This window comes from Mus musculus, chromosome 17 (genome assembly GCF_000001635.26).
Source record: "Mus musculus strain C57BL/6J chromosome 17, GRCm38.p6 C57BL/6J".
NCBI lineage: Eukaryota > Metazoa > Chordata > Mammalia > Rodentia > Muridae > Mus > Mus musculus.
The window spans coordinates 36,301,782-36,326,993 of record NC_000083.6 but is presented as its reverse complement, the minus strand read 5'-3'; the positions used below and the strand labels follow the sequence as shown (position 1 = coordinate 36,326,993).

General features: G+C 43.1%; 1 protein-coding gene and 1 long non-coding RNA gene across 5 annotated transcripts in view; one reads left to right on the top strand and one right to left on the bottom strand.

The window, feature by feature from the left end:
• Positions 1 to 843: 843 nt before the first annotated feature.
• On the top strand, positions 844 to 4,134 carry H2-M10.1 (histocompatibility 2, M region locus 10.1). 2 transcript variants are annotated; one of them, NM_001360498.1, is made up of 6 exons: positions 844 to 916; positions 1,286 to 1,426; positions 1,664 to 1,939; positions 2,476 to 2,751; positions 2,878 to 2,980; positions 3,746 to 4,134. In NM_001360498.1, the coding sequence occupies exons 1-5, from the start codon at positions 844 to 846 to the stop codon at positions 2,976 to 2,978; spliced, it is 867 nt and encodes a 288-aa protein (NP_001347427.1). In that variant the 3' UTR covers positions 2,979 to 2,980; positions 3,746 to 4,134. The 2 variants fall into 2 exon arrangements, with proteins under 2 accessions (NP_001347427.1, NP_038572.3); NM_013544.3 differs by having other exon boundaries at positions 1,157 to 1,426.
• Positions 4,135 to 8,220: 4,086 nt separating this feature from the next.
• Positions 8,221 to 25,212, bottom strand: part of Gm33257 — a 29,349-nt gene continuing 12,357 nt past the window's right edge. For 2 of the 3 annotated variants that reach the window (XR_385570.4, XR_876783.2), the window contains 2 exons: positions 12,202 to 12,441; positions 8,221 to 9,564 (listed from right to left, as the gene is read on the bottom strand). This is a non-coding gene — a long non-coding RNA (predicted gene, 33257). Of the gene's footprint in view, positions 9,565 to 12,201; positions 12,442 to 23,427; positions 24,834 to 25,212 lie in introns of those variants that run through there. The other variant, XR_876785.3, reaches the window with a different exon arrangement.

The window sequence follows — 25,212 nt, the reverse complement described above, 5'->3', positions numbered from 1 at the left end:
ATGAAAGGTCCTTGTTGCTCTTGCAGACGACCACAGTTGATTTCCAAGCACTTGCGTCAGGCAGGTCACATGTTCCTTAATGCCAGATCCAGGGTTTCCCACTATCTCTTCTAAAATCTATGAGTACCTTGTATACACACAGAGGCACACAAAAATACATACAAATAAAAGGAAGTCTTCAAATTGTTTCTCGGAATATATATCTGTGCAACTGCATTTTTCTGTGTTTCAAATATTTTTAAAAAAAGTGCTAAAAGGAATACACAAAATCCTATGATTTGTGGTGGGGAAGATGAAAATAAAGACTCCCAGAAATGTTAAATATCCAAAACGATCATAGGATGGCATTTTCCATTTCAGAAAATTGTCCTTTCTCTTTTCATTCACCTTACATGCAAATAGTTATCAATATCTGCATTGAATCAAAAATCTCAAAATGTCCAGTTCCTACCATGATAGTTATGGATTGATATAATCCACACAAACACAATCAGCACAGAAGGCTACACAATGTCTGAGCATGTACAGAGATTCTAACATTGAAATGTTTGACAATTGCTGACTTACAGGCCTCTGGGCTAGGACTCAAGGATGTTGTAACCTGGACTGGAGGACAGACAAGTGCTTAGACACTGATGCCACAATACAAAGTGTAGAACTGGTGCAAGGTGGGGAAGCAGTACCCTAGAAATCCCCTACACCCAGGAATTGGTCCAAGACCCACCCCATCAGGTCTACGTCACTACCTTTGGGAAACCTACTAGAAGCCAATCAGAATCAGCCACATCGGGTTGTAAAGTGAAGAGATACCGGGCCCAATTGAAACTCCACTCATCAGAGAGGATGAGGAACACTGGACCCTGCACACTCCTGCTCCTCCTGATGGTGGCCTTGGACCTGAACCACTATTGTGCAGGTGGGTGCGGGACTGGAGGGAATTGGCCTTTGGGGGAGCAGGAAACAGCACCTGGAATCCTTGTCTCTGAATCTTCTCCCTTGTCTAACGAGACCATTCCTGATCCCCTAGCTGGATCACCCCTGACCCTCGCCTGCATCTCAGGTCCACAGACACACACCACCACCCCTGCTCTGCTCTCTTCCAAACTGCTCTGGGTCCAGGCTGAAGAGGCAGGGTCTCAATGTGCACCACCCACAGGATCACACTGGCTGCAGACTTTCAACATTGTAATTTTGGAGCCTGGCATGTTGGAGCCCCGGTTCATCCAGGTCAGCTATGTAGACTCCATACAGTATCAGGGATTTGACAGCAAAGACCCATCTGCAGGGATGCAACCTCGAGCTGCATGGATAGAGCTGGAGCCACCTGAATATTGGGAAAAGGAGACATCAAGAGTTCTGGAATTGTCACAGGTAGAGAGACAAGTTCTTCGGTTAATGGTGAAAAAAAATGGACACAAAATGGATGGTGAGTCACCTCAGCTCTGAGGTCATGACATCTCAATGTCCTCATGATCTGACCCCAATAAGCTCGACTCTAGGTCCCCAAGTCAGAGATGCATCCATAGACAAAGGGACCCCTGGAGACCTTAGACCCAAGAGAACCATAGATTGTGACCTGGTTAGGGGTTTAGTTGGGGACAAAATCCCGGGGCGGGGGGGTAGAAGCCTCACAGTGACCAGGGGCTGAATGGGGGTGGGGCAGGTTATCACACCCTGCAGGAAGTATATGGCTGCAATGTGGCTAATGATGGGAGCTTCCTCGGCGGTCACTACCGACTCACCTACTATGGCTATGATTACTTAACCCTAAATGAGGACCTGAGCTCTTGGACTGCAGAGGGCAAGGGAGCTCAACACGCGAAGAGCAGGTGGGAGGATGCAGGTGAAGCAAAACGGAGGAAGACTTACCTGCAAGGGGAGTGTGTACAAAGGCTTCTTAGATACCTGGACCTTGGAAAGGAGACCTTGCTGTGCTCTGGTAAGAGAGGCCCTTGACAACCCCTTCTGCTTTCTGAGATTGGAGCTCCTGCCTCCCTGAGGCCTCCTCCTCAGCAGGGAGCAGCTGGAATGCTTACACTGTCTTGCATCAAAGTGGGAAAGAGGGCTCCTAGGTTTCCTGACTCAACATGAGAGAGGGACTCTCCAGAGGATTCCGCCTTCTCCCAGGACAATTCAGTGTGTCCATTAACAGCAGTTCACTTCCATCTCAGGCCTGATCACTGTCCATGCACGATGACATTGAATGTCTGACTCCAGGGTTGCTGAGTCCCTAGACCCCCTCCCCAATCAAAAAGAGAAGTCTATTTGTCTAGAATTTCCTGTTCTGTGTTGGCTCATGGTTATTTTAAAATATTCCAAGGAATAGATCATCCAGATCCTGAGTGTAGGCTTCTGTGTGGACTCTGCTCCCTCCCTCATCCACGTCTCCCATCCTTTCCAGGGATGGTCCCATGAGCACTGCTCAGGCCCCCAGAGGAGTACAAAATACCTGAATTTTCCAATTGTTCCCATCAGATGCCCCCCAAACACATGTGACCCACCATGTAAGACCTGAAGGGAATGTCACCCTGAGGTGCTGGGCCTTGGGCTTCTACCCAGCTGACATCACCATGACCTGGAAGAGGGATGGGAACAACCTCACCCAGGACATGGAGCTGCCAGACACCAGGCCTGCAGGGGATGGAACTTTCCAGAAGTGGGCAGCTGTGGTGGTTCCCTCTGGAGAAGAGCTAAGATACACATGTCATGTGCACCATGAAGGGTTACCTGAGCCTCTCACTCTAAAATGGGGTAAGGAGTGGGTGTGAGCACACACACTGCTGTCAGGAATTGTGTGAGCTCTTTGATGAACTAGAGCAGGATCAGGGTTGAGAGCTAGGGTCAGACTCCTCACTCTTCCTTCTTTTCCATCCTCAGAGCCTCCACACACCATCCCCATCATAGCAATTCTCATCGGCCTGGTTCTTGGAACCTTGGTGGTGGGAACTGTGGTGATTTTTCTGGTGTGGAGGAAATAAAGGTAAGAAAGGGTCTGAATGCTTGTCTCTCTACAGATCTGCAGACCAAGCTATAAATGAACCCTGCCTCATTAGAGGAAAGATGTATCCACTCAGGCACTGGGAATTGTGTGCTGACATTAACTCTATCATAAAGCATAAGGGAAATATAGAAAGGTCCACTGCCCTCTTGATGCAGGAGATGGAGACCTGATTGTGATTCCCCACAGACAGAAAGATGTCACAGAGAAGGTCCCTGCTGAGAACAGACCTACAGAAGGCTACTAAGTCCTTTTATTTACTATTTTCCATTGTGTTTTCTTCTGCATCCACGGAGCTGCAGTCCCAGTTCAAGAAACTTCCCTGGGGTTTGACCAGGAGATTTTCCACTCCCACAACTTTACTGCTTCCACAGTCTCTCACTGGCTGTGTTCTTTCCACAGGTGGGAAAGAGGCACCTATAATTCAGCTGCCAGTAATTAAGTCCGAGTTGTTTCCTGAGCCCCTTGCAAAAGGGAAGCCAGGAACCCATTGTGTGTGCTCACACATTTTCCCTCTGGGCCCTATTGCTGTGGGCCCTTAACAGGTCTTATGTTGTACTGCCATAGGCATGGACAGTGCCCAGAGATCTGATGCATCTCTCCCAGTAGGATAGGAAATATTCAGAGAACATATTCCTGAGCTGGGGTCACTTGCTAGACTGGAATTGTTGTTAGTATGGATGCTTGTTTGCTATCATGGTTTAACAATCACCAATCAGAATTTGTTCTTCATTTTTCCTTCTATAGAGTGAGATACAAACCTTCTGTGACTTCAAAAACTCCTGGCTTTTCTTTCAATGGCTGACACCTATGTCCATGTGTCTGTATCCTGTCAAAAAGAGACAGGTCTGGGAGACCTCCAGCAAAAACTGACCTTTAGTTTACAGTAAGCTGTACATTTATTCTGTCATCTTTAACATGAGGATTTGGGTAATTTTTTAATGTATGACTTTTTCCTATAGTTTATTTAATGAGTAAACCCAATCAAAGCAAGATGAATTAAATAGAAACTCTGTCTTCAGGAGTTGAAATTCATTATTTGGGTCTTCTCTGACTTTTTCTGAGTGCTTTTCTTTCTCTTCAACTTCATATTTCTCTGTTAATGTCTCTTCCTAATAAACCTGAACTTTGATTCATACTGGTAGTCTTAATTTTTTTTCTTTCCAAGTCTAGAGTCCCATTTTCACTTAAGTAGAGGTTTCTTGTAAATGAAACTTTTATTTCCCCAGATGACAAGATACGATTGGAGCTGGACACAAGCTGTGGGAATTCCTGGCTTGGTCTGAGCCCAGAGGCTGTCCTTCTCTTTTATAACTATTCCCTAGGCCTAGGCCTGAAAGCTTCCAGTCTCCATACAATCTAATCTTCTAAGCTGACTGAATCAATGTGGCTTTCCTCAGCTTCTGACTGAATTGCTTTGTTGGCCTCGTACTAACTTTGGCAATCTGTTCTAAATCCTCTGGCTCCTTCTCATTCTCTGGCTACTTCTGTCTTCACCTGTGTCTTGTTTGTTCTCTCTGTAATCTAACTTTGTAAAACAGTCATGGTAAAACTGCAATACACACACCACACTTTTCTCTCTTGCTGCTGTTCTCATGAGAGTTGAGCATATCCTATTTCAGACTTGTTCTCTCAAAGCTTTCTCTATTTCATCATTCTGTCTGGCCCTCATATAGATGTCACTTCCAAACATGGTTGCTTACTACTAAAACTAATCTTTCCTTCATTGGAATGGGGGTTACAGACAGCTGAGAACTGTCATGGAGACATTAGAAACCAAACACAAGTTCTCTGGAATAACAACCAGTGCTCTTACCAAATAACAAGTACCAAGTGCTCCTAACAACTGAGATATCTTGTTCTTTCAAGTCTTTCTCTAATTCATCATTTTGTCTGGCCCTCAATTAGATGTCACTTTCAAACATGGTTACTTACTTCTACAAACTAATCTTTCCTTCATTGCTGGGGATAAAAGGTGTATACTAATGGTGTGTCTGCATTCCAGCCTGATTATATCTTTGAATAGGATCCCTTGCCAGACTAACCATATTGCTGAATTAAAATTCCTCTACAATTTCTAAACAGAAGTCCTTACACATGCAGCATGGAGCTGTCTCTACCCTACATCAGACTGGGTCTGCCACTGTTCCTGCTGACCAGAAGGACTCTCTGAAACAACGCTGGCCAGGTTGCTTGGCTATCACTCTTTTGCTTTGCCTGTCACCTCCAACCTTCCCCTTCACCATCTGAAGATCCACAGAGTGAATTGTTTTATTTTTGTGGTTGATCTATCTGCATGTATGCTTGTCTCTGTAACACTTGTATGCCTAGTGCCCATGGGTGTCAGAGGAGGTCCTCAGGTCCCCTCGAACTGGGGTTACAGACAGCTGTGACCTATCATGGAGACATTAGAAACCAAACACAGGTCCCCTGGAAATTAACAACCAGTGCTAATTTGTTAATTACCAAATGACAAGTACCAAGTGCTCCTAACAACTGAGATATCTTTCTGACCTTTAATTGTGTGTGTGTGTGTGTGTGTGTGTGTGTGTGTGTGTGTGTGTGTCTGTGTGTGTGTGTGTTTATGTGTGTGTTTGTGTTGTGTATATGTCTCCTTCTGTGTATGTGACTATGTGTAAGGGAGAGAAAGAGAGAGAGGTGGGAGATGAGTATTTGTGTACAGGAATACAGTGCCCTTGGATGGCAGAAGAAGGCAGTGGAGCCCTAGGAGATGGTATTTGAGAGAGTTGTAAACTGCCTTATTAAGCATGCTGAGAACCAAACTCAGATACTCAGGAACTGCTCTTAACCACTGAACCATCCTTCTGGCTCTTTGAGTCAGAACTGCACTACATAGTGTTCTAACACTTCCCAATAGGAGTGAGAGGCACAGGTATTGTATAAGAGAAAGATTAGCTTCAGGGAACTAGGAATCACTACAGCTTTCTTCCTCACACAGACCAAATAATTAGGCATAGAATCCTGGGAGTAGTGTTTGGAAATTAATTTCTTTAACCAGATCCATGTCCTCCTGGTCCTGTTCACAAGCCCTTGGGAGTCCCAGCACAGTACCCAATAAGTCAGTAATTCTCAACCAGTTTATGGAAAAATGCCCATACGTGCTTAGGATTTATGTAGATCTCAATAATAATTATGCTCATGTGTATTGTATCAGTTTATATTGATTGCATTAGGAACTGTAAGTTTTAAGATATTTACTTAATAACTATTTGTGACTGTCAAAATTATATCAGAAATTAATTGAAACCAAAGGGACTAGGTACTTGTGGCAAATGTGTGTTTACTTGTTTGTTTCTTCTTCTTGTCCTTGTCAAACTCCTTGTTGTTGTTGTTGTTGCTCTTTTTCATCTCCTCCTCCTCTTCTTTTTCTTCTTCTTCTTCTTCTTCCTCTTCCTCCTCCTCTTCCTCACTAAATCTTGAGGTGGAAAGACCCACTTTTTATTTAACTTTTTACTTATTCATTCTGAAATTCACTACACGCACCACAATCCCATTCATACCCACCCTCTTTCCATGCAAACCCTCCCTCCTAAAAGAAAAAGAGGGAAAGAAGCCCATTGTGGAAACTGTAGTGTATCACAATGTGTCTCATGGTATATTTGTCCATACTTTTTTATTTGCAATATTTCATTGTAATTGGCCATTAGTGTGGGTCAAAACCTCTGGCTTCTGCTATACTATCAATACTGGGTCTTCACCAGGAATCCTGTTGGATACCGTGTTGTTGACCTGTGTCAAGAAGATCTTGCAGCTTGAGATCTGTTGGTCAACACCTTCACGTGCTTCATAGATGGAATACATGTTGGGGTGGGCCAACTCAAAGCCCTGGATCTTTGCTTTGGTCTTATCTGAGTTGGTAGTTAAACTGCCAGATATTCTGCACCATCACCATTAGGACAGGCTCTCCATCACTGCCCACATCTAACACACCAGGGGCTATACCAGCAAGAGACAGTTAGTTCTCCTGCATTCATGCCCTTGGAGCAGGTTTTCCTGCACCCATGCCAGCAGGGCTCTATTGTATTGTCCAGGCAAGGTGCAGGGCCTAGTTTGCCAAAAATTGCAGCTAGTGAGGAACAGAGCCAGCTCTTCCCACCTGCCATAGCTGGCAAGAGATAAAGGGAGGGCCTCTTTCCTTCAACCACACCACTGCATGGCAGATGTGTGCCAGAGCCAGCTTTCCCAAGCTCACATATTTGGTGCCTGCTCACCCACATCCCCTGCAAACAAATGGCCAGAAAACTGCTTCCTGGGAGAGGTATGAGGCCTGCTCTCTTGAGTACTGCAGCTGTTGAGGTGCAGGGACAGTTTTCCTGCTCTCAGACATTTAGGACAGCTCTCTCAGGATTCCCAGGCAATAATGGCCAGATCCACAGGGCCCTCAGACATCAACATGGTCCCAGGTGGCATCCCAGACCAGGGATACCCACTAGCTATTGATGGAAATATATCCCCTCTCCTGCAGGGCCATGATTCCGGACATGCCCTTAACAGAACTTGGGCCAGGACTTCAACATGGCCATACATCACCAGCTACTCATATCAGGCTGTTCCTCACTACCCTCCAGTCTCCAGTTCTGGCTCCCTTCATTGTTCACACATCCTTCTGCTTCTTTTTCTCTTTCATCTCTCCACCATGCACTTGCTTTTCTTAGTCAGAGCTGGGACATCTTAGGAGGGCTATGCCCTACCTCTGTGTGGCACTGAGCAGGGGTTGTCTTGGGCTTGCTCTGTCCACCCAGGACACAGGATGCTGGTCTGGGGTCAACTTTGGCATGTGGGGAAGACACACTTTTAATTTGGATCTCCTAAATTGGGCAGATACATCTTTATACTGAGCCAAATTTTATGCTGGAAACCCCTATAAAGAACATGAAAGAAGGAATGTTTTCTGCTCTTGTCTGCCTCCCCTCACTCTGGTTAGAATCCATTCCTTCACTAGCATTAGAGTCTACAGCAGGATTCTGGTGTATACAGAAGACCCACTGAAACATCCAGTCTCATGAATTGAACATCTACTGGATTCTTATACTTTCCTTAACGAGACAGTAATTATTAGACTAGCTGGACCACAGCCTTAAAGACATTCTAATAAATCCCCTTTATATACATGTCCTGACCCAGGGGACAGTTGAACAGGGTCTGAGGAAACACCTGTGGAGAAAATGGGGGACAAAGAAACACAAAGAACAGACAGCAAGTCAAAAACAACTCTGATCAAGCTGACAAATTTTATTTTTCCCAGGCAGGTTTTATACCCATAGAAGTAGGATATGGGGAAGGGGGTGACGCAGAATCGCTTTGTTTCTGGGGGAACCCACCTGTTCCCAAAAGCAGGATATTGGCTAGGTAAAAAGTTCAGCAGGAGGAACAGAACAGAATGGGTTGCTAGGCACCTGTCCACAAGATCTATAGATTTGTTCTTAACTGGGGGTAGTACTTTCCCATAGAGGCCTCAACGTTTCCCACAGAAATCTCAACTAAGCTAGTACTTTTCCACTAAGGCCAAAACTTTGTAAGTAAGCACTTATGGCTGATAAGGCAGTTAACATTTAAACAGGGTGGCTCCCATCTCCCCCTTCCTTTTAGTATAGAAGGACCATGGCGATTTTATTCTTTGCTAAGGCAAGGATAGAGGCCTGACCTCAAGTGACTAAAGGGGATCTTGTAATGGCTCCCATCCTCCTGGTGTTGTCCAGTGAAGCATGGGGACCATACTTATCCTGATGTCTTTTTTCCTGGAGAGGGGATAATTTTTGTATATCAACCCCTATGCAGTCAGGCTTGTCCCTCAGGGAACCCAGAAAAATGTTTTTAGTTTTTGCTTTACATTCCCTTGCAGTGCTTTGCCTCACAGCCCAAGCAAAAACTTAGATCACCAGTCAGAGGGGTTCTGGATGGCCCCTTGCTACTTGGTGCTGGGGCTGGAGTCGCCTTCCTTAGGTTGGGTGGAGATGGCCTTTGGGAACACCCTGGAGGGAATAACAACCTCGTCTCCAATCTCTTGGTCCTCAGTAGCTAACTTATGATAATATACTTGGATAGGTTTTGCTGCCAAATCATCTATCTGATGTTTCAGAAAACTGGTAAGTCCATTAAGGGCCCAGGGACCAAAAGAAAGAAGCAAAAACAATCCAACTAACGGTCCCAAAATGGAAGGAAATAAGATTGACAACCACAGAGAGGTTGAAAACCAATTTTTATACCAGCTCTCTTCTTTTTCTCTCTCTTTCTCTCTGTCTTTTTTTCTAAGCCTTCTCTTACTTTTCTCATGCTCTCTTTAACCATTCCTGTTTTATCTACATAAAAGCAACACTCTTCCTTAAGAGCTGCACACAGTCCTCCCTGCTGTAAAAAGAATGAGTCAAATTGGTAGAGGTCTTACAAGGGGTCCAAACAACATCATTTCTCTCTGAGAGGTCCATCCAAGTGTAATTCCAAAGGAGGTGCCTATTATTAGGAGATTTGGGGGCGGGAGGCAGTTGAAGGTTGGTGGTTATTCTAGTCAGCCACAAGATCATGAGTATCTTCGTCTGGAGCAGCATCTGAAAAAGAAAAGAGATTTGTCTCAGGAGGAGATGATTGCTCCATTCTGGACACAGACGGGTTTACAGCTTTTAGTAGTCTCTCTGGTAGCCATCTTGGGCCAGCATTTTTATTTATTTATTTTTTGTCATAAATGCAAGAAGACCCTCGTCCCCATATAAGGATGGGATCTGGTCCTTTCCACTGTCCAGTGAAGGGATCTTTCCATTGTGAGAATCTTGTGACTTAGGATGCAACAGGAGGTGAGCTGCCGACCTGTCTTCATTATCCAGGGACAAGAAGTTAAGAACAAAGAGAGCATAATTAAGCCCATTTCGGGGTGTCAAGGGGGAAATAAGCATCTGTAACTTCAGTCAACCACTGAAGCATATTTTTTAGAGTCTGATGGGCTCGTTCTATGATGCCCTGGCCCTGAGGATTATAGGGAAGACCAGTGACATGTTTAATATCAAACTGGGAAGAAAACTGTTGGAACGTGGTTCCTGTATAACTGGGGCCATTGTCAGTTTTAATGATCTGTGATTTTCCTATGGCAGACATGCCCTGTAAAGTATGTGTTATCACATCATGCGATGCCTCTCCAGAAAGGGGAGATGTGTGTATAAATCCACTATAGGTATCAACTATAACGTGCACATATTTTAACCTTCCAAAGGAGGGAAAATGGGTAGCATCCATCTGCCATTGTTCATTAGGGATGAGTCCCCAAGGGTTAACTCCCAGGTGAGGAACCAGCAGCAGAGTGGTGCATCCACCACAGGACTTAACAATTTCTCTTGTTTGATCTCTAGAAATCTTGATCATTTGGCTTAAGGTAGAGGCATTTAAATAATGCAAAGCATGAGCCTGGTTAGCCAAATCTATGGAATCAAGTAGGGCAGGGAATGCTGCACAAGGGGCCTCGTCAGTCAGGGCATTTCCATGCGACAGAGGACTACCCAGGCCAGAATGGGCTCTCAAATGTCCCACAAAAAAAAAAGCCACTGTCCTTTTAATAATTAGGGATTGAATCTCCACAAATAATTTGGAAGCAGTGGAAGCAGGCTTAATATAAGGGATTGTCTCTAAAACAGGAGTAGAATGAGCCAGGTAAGCACTGTCAGTATACAAATTAAATGGGGTCATTGGTAACATTTTAAAAACCTGAAGGACTGCAAACAATTCCACCAGCTGGGCAGAGGAATATGGGGACTGCATTGAAGTAACCCGATCTTATACAACAAAGGCAGCTTTGCCTATTGAGGAACCATCTGTAAACACCAATGAGCCTTCAAGGAGTCAAATTTTGGGGAAAACCAAGGAATGCATCCTAACAAATTGTATAAGGGGATCATTAAGCAGCAGCTGCAAACAGAGCAGAAGGGAGGGAGGGACCTTTGGATTGGCTCAGCCAGTTAGCTGTGGAGGAGGATGCTTACAGAGCAGGGGTTTTAAATGTCTTCAAACTCAAGAATCTCAGGACAGCTGCTAAAAATTAGAAAAATTCTAAAAAACAATACCTAGGGGCCGAGGTAGCTTCGCAAACAGTTCCCCTTAGTAACTCCTATTACCCTATGCAGGGGAAACACAGCTGGCCCTGGAACTCACTGCCAGCAGAAAAGGCAGCAGAAAAGAAATCCACAATATTCAAATTAATGTCAGTCAGGTCAAATACGATGTGATTTGGAGCGACTGACACAGCCTGCACAGAACACATCTCAGGAAGACACATTGCTCCAGGATAGCAGCAACTGTAGGTGCACATGAAAGGCAGGTGCAGGGGCGGGGTGGGGAGGTGTTAGATCAAGCCATTCATCCTCTAATTGCTGGAGAGCTCTGAGCAGCCGCACTTGCTCATTTCCGGTTTCTACCATGTTGCGCAGAAATGCCACCTCAGCAATTAACTGATGGCGGGCACTGGACATGGCAGACGGATCAAAAACTGCATCTAAAATCCCAAAGGGTTGTGGCAGAAAGATGGGAGTGTAGCAACATTTCTCAGCAGAGGAGCCAGGGCGATTGTGGCGGGTTTGGGTGGAGCTACCTCTCCTATGAGAGCCTCCTCCTCAGCGGGTAGCAGCTCGTTACCAAAATTAATGAGGGAAGGATAAAGGTCAGCCATCCTAATTTCCTCCATAAGTGGAGGCAAGGAAAGATCCATAACATCACTTACAGAGGGTGAAGCGGGCAAGGATCCTTCCCTTAAAGGGGAAGGCGGCACTGTATGAATCGCTAGGTTAGCAGAGGACAGGGGACCAGTTTTTTAAGAAACTGCTCTTCCAGCGACTGCGGTGGTGGAGGATGGGGAGAGGCGGATTCCTTAACAAATCGCTCCCCCTCGGACACTAAATGCTGGGAATCTAAAACTATCATTAATGAGGAACCAGTAGCTAAAGGCAGTAACGGGTATCTTTGTAGATCCAAATGCTTCATAATAATCTTTAAAGCAATCGCCAACTCTGCGCCAGTGTTTCTCATCAATTGTTCCCTTTTGGGGGAACCATGGACAAATATCTCACACAAAATCTAAAAATTATATTAAATACTTTTTATTAACCCTAGTTCTTTGCGTTTTGAGTGACTCCTTGAGCCCTATCACAAAAAGTGACCGTTTCAAAAAAAAAAAAAAAAAAGGGGGGGGGGGTGGCATGTCTTACCGTATTTCTCCTAAGATCTGCGCCCCTTTATTTATTCCTCCCAGACTGTCTCAAGATAGGTTGCTCAGTGGCGTCATGTGGAACCAAAGTCACTTTCTGGCGTTTCTCAAGATGAGAGGTAGGCCTACCCTCCAATGAAGAGCGGCATTCTCTCCTCTGTGATCTCCTGGGGTTCAGGCACCAGTTTGTCCCGACCCGCAGGACAGTTGAACAGGGTCTGGGGAAACACCTGTGGAGAGACTGGAGAACAAGGAAACACAAAGAACAGACAGCAAGTCAAAAAAAAAAAAAAAAAAAAAAAAAAGCCCTCTGATCAAACTGACAAATTTTATTTTTCCCAGGCAGGTTTTATGCCCACAGAAGCAGGATATGGGGAGGGGGATGACGCAGAATCGCTTTGATTCTGGGGGAACCCACCTGTTCCCAAAAGCAGGATATTGGCTAGGTAAAAAGTTCAGCAGGAGGAACAGAACAGAATGAGTTGCTAGGTCCTGTCCACAAGATCTATAGCTATTTGTTCTTAACTGAGGATAGTACTTTCCTACAGGGGCCTCAACATTTCCCACAGAAATCTCAACTAAGCTAGTACTTTTCCACTAGGGCCAAAAATTTGTAAGTAAGCACTTATGGTTGACAAGGCAGTTAACATTTAAACAGGGTCACTCCCTACATATAAATACACACACACATGCACATACTCATATATACATATGCAAAAATGCACATGCATACATATATATACACATAACATATACAAACATATATTTATTCCATGTTCTGTTTCTATAGAGAACCTTAACTAATATTGTCTTACTTTGCAGACTCAGTGTCTGTGAGCCCTGATCCTCATGGCTTTTGTTCAGGACAGAGGGCTCTAAGACACTCTCTCTGTTTGTAATATCAGAGCCTGGATATCAGATGTATAAAGAAAGTCTGGGCATAGCTATAGAGTGAACTGGCCCAAATGATATAGCCAAAAGGTTTTTATGCACACAGACACACACACACACACACATACAAATCCTGGTTGACACCCTTCGGTTAGCAAGAACTGTTAGCAAAGAATGGAGCTACAAAGGCCAAATGTAACATGAGTATAGTCAGGCACTTTCCCAGACCTATGGACTATGATGGATTTGGTTTTGCTCTCATTTTGGCAGGTGTTAGGGGTCTCCATGCTGGATTCTTAGGTCAGAATGGAGCCTCTAACATAGCATCACTTGTGCAAAGGGCTTGGCAGGGTGCTGTTTCAATATGGCCTTGATAGGGGTGACCTTGTCCTAGTCTACAAAACCCACACAAACTCACTGGTGTTCACATGGATAGAACAACTAGACAGGTATGGCTGTGTAGGGTCGTTAAAATTGATTGGGAGGATTCTAAACACCTTTGATTATTTAGCTCCCAAATAAAAGACACAAAACACTTATGTTCATGATAAGCCTTAAAAGCACAAGAGCTGGGAAGATATCAACCTTCTATGCTATTTTATCTACTTCTCTATCAATAACCTGGAGATACGACTTCCCATGTTCCATCTGAGCCTCTCCTACTACAACTGGCTGGCACTCAGAGCCAGGCTTTCATGATCTACCCACCTCAAGAAGTCTCTTCTCCCTTTTTCACTCTCTCCTATTTCCCCTTGTTTTCTCTCCTCAGACCCAAGATAAGCAAATGAAACAATGCCTACATCTCTTCTGCACAACTAAAGACTTTCAGTATGGATGCATCTGGAGGATATCATCCTAAGTGAGGTAACTCAATCACAAAAGAACACACATGATATATACTCAGTGATAAGTGAATATTAGCCCAGAAACTCGGAATCCTTCTTAGAAGGGGGAACAAAATACCCATGGAAGAAGTTACAGAGACAAAGTTCAGAGCAGAGACTGAAGGAACGACCATCCATAGACTGCCTCACTTGGTGAACCATCCCATAAACAACCACCAAACCCAGACACTATGGCAGATGCCAACAAGAGCTTGCTGACAGGAGCCTGATAACAGCTGTCTCCTGAGAGGCTCTGCCAGTGCCTGGCAAATACAGAAGTGGATGCTCACAGTCATCCAGTGGACAGAGCACAGGGTCCCCAATGAAGGAGCAAGAGAAAGTACCCAAGGAGCTGAAGGGTTTTGCAGTCCCATAGGAGGAACCTCAATATGAACTAATCAGTACCCCTGGAGCTCCTTGGGACCACCAATCAAAGAAAGCATATGGTGAGACTTGTGGCTCTAGCTGCATATGTAGCAGAGGATGGCTTAGTCAGTCATCAATGGGAGGAGAGGCCCTTGGTCCTGTGAACTTTCTTTGCCCCAGTATAGGGGAATGCCAGGGCCAGGAAGGAATAGGAGTGGCTTGGTTTGGGAGTTGGGGGAAAAGGGAGGGGATAGGGGATTTTCAGAGGGGAAACTAGGAAAGGGGATAATATTTGAAATATAAATAAAGAAAATATCTAATAAAAAAAGAAAAACTAAAAAACAGAAAAAATTTTTAAAAGGAAAAAGAAAAAGAAAAAAGAGCTAAGTTCAAAGTAGATTCTTTTTATTTATTTATTTATCTTTCAATTTTTTATTAGATATTTTCTTCATTTACATTTCAAATGCTATCCCAAAAGTCCCCTATACCCTCCACCCGCCCTGCTCCCCTACCCACCCACTCCCACTTCTTGGTTCTAGCATTCCCCTGTACTGGGGCATATAAAGTTTACAAGACCAAACGACCTCTCTTCCCAATGATGGCCAACTAGGCCATCTTCTGCTACATATACAGCTAGAGACACAAGCTCTGGGGATACTGGTTAGCTCATATTGTTGTTCCACCTATAGGGTTGCAGACCCCTTCAGCTCCTTGGGTGCTTTCTCTAGCTCCTCCATTGGGGGCCCTGTGTTCCATCCAATAGATGACTATGAGCATCCACTTCTGTATTTGCCAGACACTGGCCTAGCCTCACACGAGACAGCCATATCAGGGTCCTTTCAGCAAAATTTTGCTGGTGTATGCAATAGTGTCTGAGTTTAAATCAAAACAACCTTGAGATTCCACCTCACACCAGTCAGAATGGCTAAGATGAAAAATTCAGGTGACAGCAGATGCTGGCAAGGATGTGGAGAAAGAGGAACACTCCTCCATTGCTGGTGGGATTGCAAGCTTGTACAACCACTCAGGAAGTCAGTTTGGAGGTTCCTCAGAAAATTGGACATAATACTACCGGAAGATCCAGCAATATCTCTCCTGGGCATATACCCAGAAGAAATTCCAATGGCAATAAGAACACATGCTCCACTATGTTCATAGCAGCCTTATTTATAATAGCCAGAAGCTGGAAAGAACCCAGATGCCCCTCAACAGAAGAATGGATACAGAAAATATGGTACATTTACACAGTGGAGTACTACTCAGCTATTAAAAACAGTGGATTTATGAAATTCTTGGACAAATGGATGTATCTGGAGGATATCATCCTGAGTGAGGTAACCCAATCACAAAAGAAGTCATTAGATATGCACTCACTGATAAGTAGATTTTAGCCCAGAAACATAGAACACCCAAGATACAATTTGCAAAACACAAGAAAATCAAGAAGAGGGAAGACCAATAGGTGGATACTTCATTCCTCCTTAGAAAAATGAACAAAATACCCATGAAAGGAGTTACAGAGACAAAGTTTGGAACTAAGATGAAAGGATGGACTATCCAGAAAACCCCACCCAGGGATCCATCCCATAATCAGCCACCAAACCCGAACACCATTGCATATGCCAGAAAGATTTTGCTGAAGGGACCCTGATATAGCTATCTCGTGTGAGGCTATTCCAGTGCCTGGCAAACACAGAAGTGGATGCTCACAATCAGCTATTGGATGGATCACAGGGCCCCCAATGGAGAAACTAGAGAAAGCACCCAAGGAGCTGAAGGGGTCTGCAACCCCTATATGTGGAACATATAGGGGCATAGGGGACTTTCAGGATAGCATTTGAAATGTATATAAAGAAAATATCTAATAAAAAGAATAAATTAAAAAAGAACTACTCCCTCATCCGAGTCTTTTGTTCCAAGAGCTGTATGTAACACTTGGGTCCCGCTGCACTCCTTGCTGGTTTTCCTTCAGCCCAGCCGGATCTGACTCAGATCAGAGTGGCTCCCAGTTACCGAGGGACCTGGAAGGCAAGGCAGAGACTTCATCTCCCTGCCTGCACTCACTTCCTTTCCCTGGAACCCTCGCACCAGTCCTGGACAGAGACATACATGGAAAACCTCTGGTACCCAGGCCCACAGGAGGGGTGACAAGATGATTTAGTGTAGGCTTACATTTTTCTCAACCTGACTTTTAATAGTTTCTTAAATTCTTTAATACCCTTTCTAGCCCACCACCAACCAGAGGTAGTGGGAAAGAAATGTTATTAGGATTCAGGAAAGTGGGCTTGTATAGAGATAGTTGTTTGGAGCAAATCCCATCGACATTGTCAGATAAGCAATTCAGTTCACAAATCAACAACAACAGCTCAGTACACTTTCAAATATTCAGCAATCTACCAGCAGTTCAGTTTGTAGAGTCCAGATACCAAACACCAATCAGCAGTGGTGGCACAAACTTGCAGGAATGACCAGGACTCAGCCAAATTGACACGAGTCAGCAAGAGCGATTAGGACAAGCAGGAACACTAGAAGCTCTCATCTGTGCCTTTCTCAACAAATCGAAGATCAAGAAGTTCTACAGACAAGTCCCTCTGAGAGTCCATGGAGTCCTATTTATACTCCCCCTCCCCCACCAACCATCACATATCTTGCCTCAGCACGTGAGTCTGTCTTAGCAAAATACCACATGAGTTTGTATCAGCTGAAATTACTCTACCAATCATTTGGAGTCCGAGGATAAAACAAGAAGTTGCCAGACTACCAGAAGTCTTTTGGTGTATATCTCTCTATGGACTCCTGAGAAAAGGAGATCAACAATGCATGTAAGGTGAATCAATACATGCGTAAAATGAGTGAAGAAATGAGCACGAGTCCTTTCAAGTGTTTGCTCTAGCAAAACACCCTTTCACCTGAATCTGCTTCATTGAAACGTTCCTTCACATGTCTGCTTCATCAACACATCCTTTTACTAGTATCTACTGCAGGAAAGCATTCCTTCATGTGTTTACCCCTCCAAAACAGCATCTGCCAACAAAACTTACTTTCCAAAGAATCCCTAAGGTTCCACTTCAGGATAGGATCTCTGGGGCAGCAGGATGTGAGGCTGCTGGCTCTGCTCTCAGCCAACCAGGAGACTGAGAACCAGGAATGCAATGGTCACCTGATTTTTCTTGCCCACCCCACCCCTTGTATTTAGTCTAGGGCTACAGTCTAGGATTATAGTGTCACCTTCCTTTAGTTAAACCTCTCTGCAAATGCGTTTGAAGGCATGCCCAAAGGTTTGTCTCTTATATGACCTTAAATCCATTCACCTTGACAAAAAAGATTAATCATTACAGTTAGTCTATGAGAAAGAAGAGGATCTGTGATTTTTTCTTTTTTTTTTTTTTCCTTGCTAAGAAGAGGATTTAAAGGACTTCAATGGAGGACTTCTAATATAGTAGAGTCCAACCAAAACCTGATCACAGCGGGCCACTCCCGAGTGAAGCTGCTGTTTGTGGGAGTCGCTGTGTACTGCAGACACTGGGTGCTGCAGCTGCTTCCTGTGCTATGGGAGCAGATGCTGGAGGCTCATTTTGCAGGCACCTGGCTAGGAGCCTAAGTAAGACACAGAAATGCCATGCTTTCCCTTCATGCTGCTCTACTGCCATCTACTGGACAAGCTTCAGGGTCAGCTGGCAAAGAACAGATCACTAAGGGCTCAGGATCATTTTTTGTAGCTGAGATGCAGCATAAATACTTTCTCACACAATGAGAGCAATACCTGAACCTTGTAGCAAACAAAAACCAGAGGGAGATTACAACCTATAAATATGGTATTGCGACACTGCAGTGCTCATGAAGCTCTTTGGATTGTTTTGGGGTTGTTTTGTTTTGTTTTGTTTGCTTTGTAATCAGTATATTAAAGAGACATTAATAATTTTCAAAGATTGTTTAAATTCTGATACGCAGACATGAACATATGATGACATTAAATGTACGATTATGACCGTTCTTCACAATCTGCTACCATACAAAGGTTAAATTATGATTACTTTGGGGCCTAAATCAAATGGTTTAAAAGAGCTAGCAGCATGCATGAGGAACACCTATGCATGCAAATTTCTTTTCACTCTGTGGGAGTTAATAAACAAGGGATTTTTAATGCTTAGGTTAATTAGAAGAACCCACCTCTCTCTAGACGTAGAGCAGGTGTTGAACACAGGTAAGGCCATGCTAAACTCTGGAATAACTATTAATATTAGTGAGTTCTAGACACTTATATTGTGAGCACTCTTTCACACATTACTATTCCTGGAATAACCAAGACACTGGGAGTGGGGAAATCTGACTACCCATTCAGCAGAGATTGGACTTTCCTTTGCTGTTGGAGGCACCTGGAATAAAGACACTAATCTAGTGGGTGTGACAAAAGTTTAAGAAAAAGAGCACCTTAGACTCTCCCGCATGTAAGAACATATATTCAAACAGAGAAGGGGTGGGAAGAATGGAAGCTAAAGGGAGTTTGCTGTGATAGAGCACCTCTTAGGAATATCAGTAGCTGTGTCCATAAATCCCAACTACATGTCTGCTCAAACCTGGGCTGAATGAGACAATGCCAATATTCATGACAAAGTGACCAAAGAAAAGTCCAGGAGGCCTCAGTCATCCACAAAGAACAACAGGCACGTAAGGAAATCTGGGAGTTGGGGGGATAGTCTTCCACAGAGGAAAGCATCAAGTGGTTATCCAATACCACATGCGTAGGTTGAAAACATATATACGAATACTGTTATATAGGCTGAGCAGGTAATATATAAGAGCATGTGTGTGTGAGTGTGTGTGTGTGTGTGTGTGTGTGTGTGTGTGTGTGTGTGTGTTATGTGTTGAATGTGGAACATACACACACAGACACACACACACACGGAGCAGGCACATAATAACAGTAAATTTTAAAAAACATCCACTTGGAAATGAATGGGAGAGTTTTATGGTGTAGAGAAAAGGGAAAGGAGAAATGCAATTAATTATATTATAACCTCAAAGTAAAAAATCCAAAAATTTTTAAAAAGCAACGTAGAGGATAAAGAGGATTAGTGCAGGTTACAATTCCAGGTCTCCCTCCATCATTGCAAGGAAGTCAAGGAAGGATCTGCAAATGGCTAGTACATCAAGAAGAGAGAATCCAGCCTGGGAAACACATAGGCTAACTACAGATCTTCACCTCTATCTCAGCTCCCCAAAATCCAATTCCCCAGGCTCATTCCCAGTTCCACAGCCAACCATCTACTGTGACTCCCCTTTTGGTCTACCCCCTTTCTACAGTGGACCACACAAATCTTCTACTCCAAACTTCTTTCTCTCCCACTCATGGCTTATCCCAGTCCCCAAAGTCAACAGGCATTCCTTGGGAATCTGCAGGCCACTTTCACCAGGAAAGCATGGAGGCTAATTTCAGATCTACGTAACTCCTCTATTACTCCAAGTCTGACCCATCATTCTCATCTCCACCTCTGTTGCAGATCTTCTTCTCTGTGGCCTCTCCTCACTTTCTACATCTATTACCAGGGGATAAGCAGATCCCAATGAAACACCCTACTTTCCTCCCTCCTGTGGACCCCACACACACAGCCCACCCCCTCCTAGCCCTTCCTTACTCCTAAGTGTCAGCTCCCAATACCTAGAAATACATTTTACCTAGAATCCCCAGTGGCTACATCTATCTGGATTCTAGAAGTAATCCCTATCAGGTGATACACAGTCACTATGTCTCACATGAAACAGAAATATTAACATAAACAAAATACTCAAACAACAAAGACCAGATATAGGTACCTAAAATATGATCTTTCCAAACCCAGATACCCATATGCCAGCATAAAGACAAATCAGTAACAGCCCGGGGGATGTAAATCCAACAGAGCCTAACAGCTCTAGCACAGCAGACACTAAGTGTTACAACACAGCTAAAGTATGTGTGCCCAAACACACAAACACACACACACACACACAGGATCTTAAGATAGCCTTTATTCCCTTTATTTGTAGAATAGAGGTTCTTAACAGGAAAATAATTTTTTAAAATCCCTTAACGAAATATATGAAAACACAAATGGTGGAAGGAAATGGATAAAACCGTTCAAAACCTGAAAGTAGAAACAGAATCAATAAAGGAACCCCAAACTGAGGGAAATATGGAAGTAAATAATTTAGGAATTCTAACAGGAACCTGAGAGGCAAGCCTCACTAACCGAATAGCAAGAATGGAAGAGAGAATCTAAGGGGTTTCAGCAAAATCATAGACAGAATAGGTCCTTCAGTAAAGAAAACGTTAAATCTGAAAATATCCTGGCACAAAACATTCAGGTAATCCAGGACACCATGAAAAGACAAATCTAAGAATAATAGAAATTTTAAAAGGGGAAGAAACACAGGTCAAGCTGGTGGGAGTGGCTCACACCTTCAGGTCCAGTACTAGGGAGGCAGAAACAAGTGGCTCTCTGAGTTCCAGACAAGCCTGGTCTGCACAGTGGGTTCCAGGACAGCCAGCAATACACAGAGGGATTGTGACTCCAAAAACCAAAAGAAAACACAGGTCAAAGTCACAGAAAATATTTCCAACAAAATCATAGAAGGAAATTTTCCTAACCTGAAGAAGGTGATGCCTATAAAGGTGCAAAAGGCATCCTGAACACCAAATAGACTGGGCTAGAAAAGAAAGTCCCTTTGTCACATAACCATCAAAACAATAAACATAACAGAACAAAGAAAAACATTAAAAGGAGGATGGGAAAAAGACCAAGTTACATACAGAGGCCGACCTATTAGATAACACCTGCATTGCCAATGAAGATCCTAAAACCCAGAATGGCCTGGACAGATGTTCTAAAACTTGAAGACACCACAAGTGCCAGTCTAAGACTACTACTAAGAAAAAAGTATCAATCAAATAACAATCACAGCATTTGGGGAAAAGAAGAACATTCCATGATAAAACCAAAGTTTAACTTGGGAGGAAGAGGCAGGTGAAATTGTGAGTTCAAGGCCAGCCTGATCAACAGAATGAGTTCCAGGCCTGCCAGGGCTATACAGAGAAACCCTATCTCAAGAAACCACAAAAAAAGTTAAGCAATATCTAGCTAAAAATCAACCTCTAAAGAAAATAAGATAAGGAAAACTTGAGCCAACCACACCTAAGAAATAAATAATCCACACACAGGAAATAAAGAACCACACACAAAAATAAATAATGCCAAACCAGCAAATCAATAAAGGAGAAACACAGCTGGGCGTGGTGGCACACACCTTTAATCCCAGCACTCAGGAGGCAGAGGCAAGCGGATTTCTGAGTTTGAGGCCAGCCTGGTCTACAGAGTGAGTTCCAGGACAGCCGGGGCTATACAGAGAAACCCTGTCCCGAAAAACTAATAAATAAATAAATAAATAAATAAATAAATAAGAAACAAATACACACACCGACAACAACAATCACTACCATCAATGAAATAACAGGAATCAAAAACACCGCTCATTATCATCTCTCAATATCAATGGTCTCAACAATATGGATATAAAAACAGTATGCAACCTTCCAATGCATCCAAGAAACAGAAACACATCTTGACATCAAGGATGGACATCAGGGTAAAAAGGGTGAAAAATGATATTCTAAGCAAATAGACCTAAGAAGAAAGCTGGTATAGCCATTTTAATATCTGACAAACTAGACTTCAACACAAAACTAATTAAAAGGTATATATACTCATCAAGTGAAATGTCCACTTAGAGCACATTGCAATTTTTGATGCATATGGCCCAAGTATATTGCAACTCAAATTCATAAAAGAACATTAGTACAGCTTAAATCACATATTGTACCAAACACTGACAGTGAGATACTTCCCTACTTGACTCTTACCAACAGACAGGTCATCCAGACAAAAACTAAGCAGAGAAATGCTGCAGCTAACTTGTGTTATAAACCAAATGAACTTAACATATCATTATGAATTAAGAAATAATCTATTTGGCCGTATAGCATCACTACAAGACAGTACCTCTTTGTAGATCTGCAGAGATATGCTCAAAAAGGGTGAGCTAATATCTAGTGATTGATAAATGTTTAATAGTAACAGAAACACTTATTAATCGCAGGAATCTTTCCTAAAATGAATTCTCTTCTCCTCTCTACCTTTGGATGAATATATAGAACTCTCAGCTCCTCCAGGCCCACATCTACCTGGACACTGCCATGCTCACACCTTGATGATAATGGACTGAACCTCTAAACCTGAAAGCCAGCCCCAATTAAATAATGTCCTTTATACGAGTAGCTTTGGTCATGGTGTCTCTCCACAGCAGGAAATCCCTAATTGAGAGAGCGGGAGAAAGAAGAACACACAAAGTAGCAAACACCAGCTACACACACTTAACCTGATAAAAGTGAAAGTGGGCAATAGCCTTGAATGTACTGGCATAGGAGATGACTTTCTAAACAACACCAATAACACAGGAACTAAGATCAACAATTAATAACTGGGACCTCATGAAACACAAAAGCTTCTATAAGACAAAGGACACTATCATTCAGACAAAGTGTTGGCCTACAAAATGTGAAAGATATTTACCATCTACACATCTGATAGAGGGCTAATAGACAAAATTAAACTCAAAAAATGAGATTTAAAGAAAAAACTGAATTTTAAAATGGAGTCCAGAGAATTCTCAAAAGAGGAAAGAAAATGATTGTTTAAAGAAATGTTCAACATTCTTAGTCATCAGAGAAATGTAAATCAAAACTACGTTGAGATTGCATCTCGCACTGTTTAGAACAATCTATAAAACAAGTGATAGAGTGAAAATTTAATTTTTTTCTTTTATTTTTCCTCCCCAAATTTAATTTTTTTCAATGCCTACTTTTAATGATGGTTCTTACATGCTTTAATCTCCCTTCTAGCACACAATCCACGTGACATAGTGGAAGAGAAAGGATATGGCGGGCGGGGGAAGAAGACGAGTTTAGAAATGGTTCATTGGGCAAATCCATTTATTGTCAGGAAAACAGCAGTTCAGTTCACAGCTCACCAGTGACAGCTCGATACACTCACCAACACTTCATGGAAATCCCAGCAATACAGTTCAGTAGAGTAGGGATAGCAAACACAATCAGCAGAAGTGACACAACATAGCAGAAGTGCCAGGCCTCAGCTGAAATGTCACAAGTAAGCTGGACAAGGACAAACAGGAATTCGAGGAAATGTTTTCTGCAACAACAACATCAGAAAGATCAGTGAAAACTGGAGACTGACAAGAGTTGAACAGCACTCTGCAAGCAAGCTAATCTCTTCTCACAGACCATTGATCCTTATTTATACTCACTCCAAAAATCACATATCCTCCATGGGTCTTCCCTGACCGCCTGTCTTGCTTCAGCAGTGAATCACACTCAGTTGATAGTATTCTGCCAATCAGCATGAGTATGCCAATCGTCAAGAAGCTGTCAACATACCACCACAAGTTTTCTTGTGAATTTCTCTCTTATGGTCATGACATGACATTGAGTCATGACAAAAGGAACTCAATTAGACAATGTGAGGCAGACCAAAGCATGCATGTCATTAGCAAAGAATCCATCATGTGTTCTTTCCCATGTTTGCTTTAGCAAAATATCCTTTCATCTGTGATTGCTTCAGAGAAATGTTCTTCACATGTTTGCCCCAGAAAAACACCATCAGACACAACTGACTTTCCAAAGAACCCTAAAATTTCTACTTCGACAGAATAAAGAAGTAGGGGTGGGAGCAAATAGTTAGTGGAAGCAGAATAAACAGTCATGGATGGATGGGGAGCTGGAACTGGAGAATCTAGTGGGGAAGTAGAAGGAGAGGAGGATAAGGGAGGGAATTCATGGAGAGACAGCTAAAACTAAAGGCTATTTTGGGGTAGTATGGAAACCTAACACATAAGATTCTTAAAATGTTTACATATATGAGGGAAATAAAAATGAAATCACCAAACAGTGGGGAAGACAGAGGCCCAAGTTCACATTTCTTGTCATCAAATGAAGCTTCTGGTATGGGAATTTGTCTAATTGAGTTGTTAGCCAAAAAGGTCCCAAGGGAATCCCTCAAACAACCCAGGCTGTTGCCAAGAGTATGGATTGTTCTCCACAAACTGACTGTAAGGCCCACATTGATGAAGAAAATGCCTACACAACTGACTGCAGGCAAGGTGTCACACAGAGTCAATCTATAAAAACAATCTTTATGGAAGATATCATATGTAGTTTACCAAGAGTTTTGATGTCGTCACTGTAAGGTCCGCCCCTCTAGAATAACTGTAGACATTTTGTCCCATGACTGCTAGCTATCTCATATTGTTGCTGTAATATGCCTCCCTGTCATTGACCCAGAAAAATAACTTGACATAGATCAGGGTTTTGCTGAACTCAACCTAGCTTGTTATGTTCTGTCATTATATTCCTGATATTTGTTAATTTTAATGGAGGAGCTAGAGAAAGTACCCAAGGAGCTGAAGGGGTCTGCAACCCTATAGGTGGAACAACAATATGAACTAATCAGTACCCCCGGAGCTCGTGTCTCTAGCTGCATATGTAGCAGAAGATGGCCATCATTGGGAAGAGAGGCCCTTGGTCTTGCAAACTTTATATGCCTCAGTACAGGGAAATGCCAGGGCCAAAAAGTGGGAGGGGGAGGGGAGGGGAGGGAGGACTTTTGGGATAGCATTTGAAATGTAAATGAAGAAAATACCTAATTAAAAAAATAAATTAAAAAAAAAAAAGAATTGCCACGTCTGTAAGCTCCACTGAGGACCAATCAGAATAATGGTCAGTTAGACCTGTTCTGTCTATTAGGGAAAACAGCTTGCGTCAG

Bases quoted from the DNA above. Each gene is read 5' to 3' on its own strand.
- H2-M10.1 (NM_013544.3), top strand. From the start codon at position 844: ATGAGGAACACTGGACCCTGCACACTCCTGCTCCTCCTGATGGTGGCC. The intron at 1,427-1,663 runs GTGAGTCACCTC...GGGGTGGGGCAG, and splicing joins AAATGGACACAAAATGGATG to GTTATCACACCCTGCAGGAA. The intron at 1,940-2,475 runs GTAAGAGAGGCC...TGTTCCCATCAG, and splicing joins GGAGACCTTGCTGTGCTCTG to ATGCCCCCCAAACACATGTG.